Source organism: Prionailurus bengalensis, chromosome E4, assembly GCF_016509475.1.
Source record: "Prionailurus bengalensis isolate Pbe53 chromosome E4, Fcat_Pben_1.1_paternal_pri, whole genome shotgun sequence".
Lineage (NCBI taxonomy): Eukaryota > Metazoa > Chordata > Mammalia > Carnivora > Felidae > Prionailurus > Prionailurus bengalensis.
In genome coordinates, this window is record NC_057360.1 from 61,980,134 (window position 1) to 61,986,133 (window position 6,000).

General features: G+C 46.1%; 1 protein-coding gene across 1 annotated transcript in view; it reads left to right on the forward strand.

The window, feature by feature from the left end:
- Positions 1 to 5,778, forward strand: part of RGS5 (regulator of G protein signaling 5) — a 48,344-nt gene extending 42,566 nt beyond the window's left edge. Inside the window, exons 4-5 of the mRNA XM_043567548.1 lie at positions 1,312 to 1,478; positions 4,176 to 5,778. Coding sequence (XP_043423483.1) covers positions 1,312 to 1,478; positions 4,176 to 4,337 — 329 coding nt within the window. The 3' untranslated portion in view covers positions 4,338 to 5,778. The remainder of the gene's footprint in view (positions 1 to 1,311; positions 1,479 to 4,175) is intronic.
- Positions 5,779 to 6,000: the final 222 nt, after the last annotated feature.

The following is a 6,000-nucleotide window of genomic DNA, read 5'->3' on the forward strand; positions in this document are numbered from 1 at the left end:
TTTAAAAAACTGACGTATTGGGGCACCTCGGTGGCTCAGGAGGTTGAGCGTTGACTCTTGATTTCGGCTCAGATCACGATCCTCAGGGTCATGGGATTGAGCCCTGCATCGGGCTCTGCACTGAGTGTGGAATCTGCTTAGGATTCTCTCTCTCTTTTTCCCTCTGCCCCCACCCCTCTCAAAAATAAATACAATGAAAAAAAAAACCACTGACATATGTATGATTGACAGGTATAGTAACTCCTCGGCGCGTGGTAACTTCATTCAGTCCCTTCCTGTCTTCAGGTCTCAAACAGAGCGTCCCTTTCTCATGGGGCTTTCCGCCACCTTAAAATAAAGTTAAGTCCCTCCTGTTACTCCGTTACTATCTTTCATATGGTTTTTCCTTTTTTGTGTGTCAATGTTTCTTGTGTTTCTTCACTTTCTTCCTACTTCCCCCAGAATCTGGAAGCTCCATTAGGGCAGGAACCTTGACAGCTTTACTTACCGTTGTGACTTATCGTACTGCCTGGAGTCTAATAACGGCCCCCAAATCATCGGTAGAATAAAAAAAAAAAAATTGTCACGCACACGATAATCAACGTCAGTATTACAGTGCCAAATCAGGTTCCAAATATATCTTTTTCTTTTCGGTGATTGAAGAGTATCCAGAGTGGCGTTAGTGTTCCTAATATTCCTAGATGGTCTTACAGGTAAACCTTTGTCACCAAATGCAGGTTCCTGGATTTGAATCCTGCCTCTGCCACCGACCAGCTGGTTACCTAAGAGCAAGTTACTTGATCTCTCTTTTATTTTTTTTCATTTTTTAAATGTTTATTTATTCTTGTGTGGGTGGGTGGGAGACGGGCAGAGAGAGAGGCAGACACAGACTCCGAAGCGGGCTCCAGGCTCTGAGCCGTCAGCACGGAGCCCGACCAGGGGCTCGAACTCACGAGCGTGAGACCACGACCCGAGCCGAAGTCGGACGCTCAACCGACTGAGCCACCCAGGCGCCCCTTGATCTCTCTCATGTCATTTTGTAAAAATAGGACACGAATAGCACCTGCCTCATGGTTCATAAGGGGAGTAAATGAGAGTTAATACGTGTAAGGTTCTTACATGAGTGACAGAAATATGTAGTAAATAAATCCAGGCGATACAACAGGATACAGTGTTGGTAAGCAAGCGGGCAGATTTATAATTTATAGTTTCCAATTTTATAGTTTACAAATTTATAATTTACAATCTATTTTGGATAAACTTCTAAAAAATGTATGGATAATATGAAGGACGCATGTATTTATCCATCCAACCAAACTTTCCCCTGGCTAGATGGGCTTGCCAGCTTCAAAAGTTTCCTGAAGTCTGAATTCAGTGAGGAAAACCTCGAGTTCTGGCTGGCCTGTGAGGACTACAAGAAGATCAAGTCCCCTGCCAAGATGGCCGAGAAGGCGAAGAAAATTTATGAAGAATTCATCCAAACGGAGGCTCCTAAAGAGGTAGGTCTTGATGGGTGAGTGAGGGTGGTCACCGTGGGCTGAGCTGCACGTCAGGGAGGATGGGAACCCTGCCCCGGGCTCATGGGCGGTGGTCAGCAAACATTTGCGAGGCGAATGGATGTGGACATTCCAATCCCAGGCTTTCTTCCACGTGTGACTTCGGACGGGTTCTCCCATCCTCGGTACCCTTCGCCGTAAACATCTCACGTACGTGTATGTGTGTGTGTACCTAGAGCATGCTTCAATGTTTATTTATTTGGCGGGGGGGGGGGCGGGGGAGGGGCAGAGAGAAAGGGAGAGAGAGAGAATCCCAAGCAGGCTCCGTGCTGTCAGCGCAGAGCCCGACTCGGGGCTCCATCCCACGAACTGTGAGATCAGGACGTGAGCCAAAACCAAGAGTCGGACGCTTTGCCGACTGAGCCACCCAGGCGCCCCTGGCACTAAGATTTTAAAAAGAGAAATGGCCACGCACAGTTGAATGCGTGGATGATGTGGACATTGCCGATCGTCAGGCGATCATACCTGGTTACTGTGATAGTATTTTCCTGGCTCAGCAAACACGTGAACGTGTATGGGAACGATTCATTAGAGGGGGCATGCGCACATAAAAGTAATAAAACCAGTAGAGGCTGCACGTCGCTGGATACAATGTGTTAGAAGTAAAGGCATCCCTTCTTTTAAACATTAAGACTAGGAGAGCGTTTTATACTTTTTTGAAATTCAACCATTCTGTGTAGGGTTGCCTACCTAGCTCAGTATATATTCACGGTGAGAGAGGAAGAAGCATTGCTTTAGTGTGGCAAGAAGAATAAAACGAGGGGCATCTGGGTGTCCCAGTCAGTTAAGCCTCTGACTTCGGCTCAGGTCATGATCTCGCAGTTTGGGAGTTCGAGCCCTGGTGTTAGGCTCTGTGCTGACAGCTCAGAGCCTGGAGCCTGCTGCGGGTTCTGTGTCTCCCTCTCTCTTTGCCACTCCCCTGCTCATTCTCTCTCTCTCTCTCTGAATACAAATAAACACTAAAAAAAGAAAACATCGGACTCTCAATTTTGACTCCGGTCATGATCTCACAGTTCGTGGGTTCAAGCTCCTCATCGGGCTCTATGCTCACAGTGTAGAGCCTGCTTGGGATTCTCTCTCTCTCTCTCTCTCTCTCCCTCTCTCTCTCTCCCTCTCTCTGCCCCTCTCCTTTTCACACTCCCTCTCTAAAAATAAGTAAACATTTTTTTAATTAAAAAAAAGAAGAAGAAAAGACTGGGAACAGAGAGGTATACGTTACAGCGTCGCCTCCATCCTGTCCCTCCTGAGCGTTAGCGGGCATGTAACTTGACCTCACCGGGCTGGGGTCCCCACATGCAGAGTCAGGCCCTGGACCTCAGCTCTGAGGCTGTGCTGCATCGTTTCCTCCTGCAGAAAGCACTCCGGCCCCTCTCACCATGGAAAATCTTACCACAGTCTCAACTCCTTTTATCTTGGAGCTTGGAGCCCAGCTCACGCCCGCTGTCCGGCCCATCCTGGCCTGGCACTCTCCGCCAGGCTTTTGTCCCTGACTCTGCCTGCAGCCACACCCACATCCTCTGAGCGCAGAGAGCTTTTCCAGTGTCGAGGACCTCTAGCAGCCCAGGAGCGATCTAGGACATTTTGCGACCTTCCAATTCAGAACCACTGGCCAATTTGGGTTTTGTTTCTTTCTCTTTTACAGCCAGATAGCTTAAGGGTCCTTAAAGCCCACGAGATGATGAGCAGCGAATCCTCCCAAGTCACACTCAGGCAGGCCCGTGCAGGGCTGTGCCCTGCACAATCCGGGGGACCATCCATCTGGCCCCTAATACGAACGGTGTCCCCCCGGGGACTTGGGCGATGTGTCGCTAACTGCACGCAGGACATCAAGCCGCAACGCCTTCCAAGGCTGCAGTCTATTAGTGAAGGGCGACACTGCCTGGCTTTTTAATCTTCTCTCTCCCACTCGTGACCTGGAGCGAATCCCTCGCATTCTGCCCCTCGGTTGTAAGATGGACATGTGGGCGTCCCGCTCAGAGTGGTGAGGTTCAACGGGAGCCTCAACCCAGAGCCCGTAAAACTAACGTTCCCAGCAAAGAGGCTGTGTAGACGAAGCGCCCGATGAACACTAGCCGCTATTCTTATCATTTGTCTGTCAAAAACACTGTTGCCTGGTTTGTTCCGGGAAAGACCCCATTTCCTCGCTCTTCCAGATCCGTAAAAAAAGCTTCTGGATCGGGTCAGAATTCCCTTCTCCTCTTCTCTGTCTCCATCAGGCGTGAAAGCACACGCGGCCGAAGGAAGGTTGAGGGATGAGGCGTCAGGACACGCGGATTCAAACTCTGAGTCTCTGACTCATATGCACGCCTTAGCTCGGTGCCCTGGAGAAAACCACTTAAGCTTTGCCTACACATGTTCTTGGGGTTCTTGTGAGGATTAAAAGCCGTAAGCACGGTAGCTGCCGGTGGAATTCCGACACGTGCGTTATTTGGATCTTAAGCCGACTCGTGCGTTTTTTAGAGTATCTCTTGCTTCACCCCACTGCCTATACAACAGAAATGACATTTCTTCTCACTTCTTAGGAGCCTCTTCCCCTCGTGACTTTATTGGTGACCAGTTCCTGTCCCTCCCCACCCCCCCCAACCCCCCATCAAATCCTGCCACCTGGGCTGACTTGTGACCCTGTTTCCCGGCCCGCAGGTGAATATCGATCACTTCACAAAGGACATCACAACGAAGAACCTGGTGGAACCGTCCCCGAGCAGCTTCGATGTGGCCCAGAAAAGAATCTATGCCCTGATGGAAAAGGATTCACTGCCTCGCTTTGTGCGCTCGGAGTTTTATCAGGAATTAATCAAGTAGTAATTTAGTCGGGCTGTGTGGATCATCCAGTGAGTTATTTCCTCTGTAATAACCCTGCATTTTCCAGCAATCTAATCTACATTAGCTTCCCATAGCTGCTTCATTCGAAGATACCCAAACAGGGGAAAATCCCGGGTGGCGTTGTTGACTCTTTTTGTGCACATTATTTTGGATGTTTATCTAGTGTCTGAATGCCTTCCTCTCCCATTTTCTTCTTCCTGCCCCATTCTTAAGGATGTTGTTGTCAACGCTAATCACAGTCACAGGAAAATTCTGCTTATGGCAAGGAAACATAAGAAAAGAATATGATACCGTAGAATGTGGGTCCATTTGGTTTAGGTAATGGATCTCTATCCACCCAGATTGGTACGAAAAAGAATGTGGATGTGGAAAGACCGATTTCAAATGAGATCCATTGATCTCATTTGTTGTTTTCATTCTGACCCAGGGGGAATTATCCCTCCATTTCTGACCTTGGTTACTAAAAGGTGGTAAGAATTTTATGAGGCAGCCATTATTTGATTTCTAAGCAAATACATTATTTAAAATATCAATCTTCCCTTTAGAGCCTCTTTGCATTGGCTGGAGATCACTAGCCAGAGATATAACCATAAATATGTTATGTTTATACAAAGTCAAGCTGAACACAATCCATATGGGTTCTTTCCTTATACCTCTCTCATACCCCCCATCAAGTTACCAAATCTTGTATTAAATCAACAACCTGACAATGGAGTATTTAATAAATGTATATATATATGCATCTAAGTACGTAGGCCCAAAGTTTCCATTTTCAAATTATTTTAAGTCCCCGTGAGTATGAAATTCCAAACTTTGCAACTCCACTCACGTAAAATACAACAGATGCCGTCCAGCGCGATTTCTCTTACCGCCACATCAGGAGAGCTATCCACTAAAATGGGAAAACTTTGTCAGGCCTACAAATGGCTAATTACCCTATGATGCCATCTGTTTATTTAGGGAATGGCGATTATCTTCAAAAGAACAAATTATCTTTAGAAAAATTAATTCGACTGCGGAGGCTTTCTGAGATAGCATTCCGAAGGACCCCACGTTTTGCGAAACAATGTGATTTTTTACCAACTCCATCTCTCCCTGCCCTGTTTTGCTGCCCATGTTAGTGGGTTGTACTCGTCTTCAAAGTGCACATGTATATCCTAACGTGACTTGCACACAGCTGATCGATAGGCCGTGGTATTTTTTAGTAGTTTTAAACTTTTAATTCCGTCTTTCGTTATTATAAGTCTCGCTAGATTTTTTTCTTATCTCTAGTAGATTTAAGTAATGATTTACATAATTTAGTAATAAGGAGAATCAAGCTAAACTATATTTGAAGCTAACCAGGAAGAAGATATTGAGTTAATTTGAAAAGAACTTGTTAAGGATTAATAAAATTCTGAAGTGTTTAAGGAGAAGATTACATTTAGTCTTGTATTTACTCCTTTTATTTCCCTTTCTCTTCCACACACTCCTAGTTTTCCATGTTTGTAGCCTGTTTATTCAATTACTTCCTGAGAATATTGTTACCATATCCTTCAGGCGAACACTGGCTGTTTTTGTTGGCTTTTCTCTAATTTTGCTATTTCAAAGGATACCATGCACTTCTGAATACTTGCTATTTATCTCACATTCTGAAAGTGGG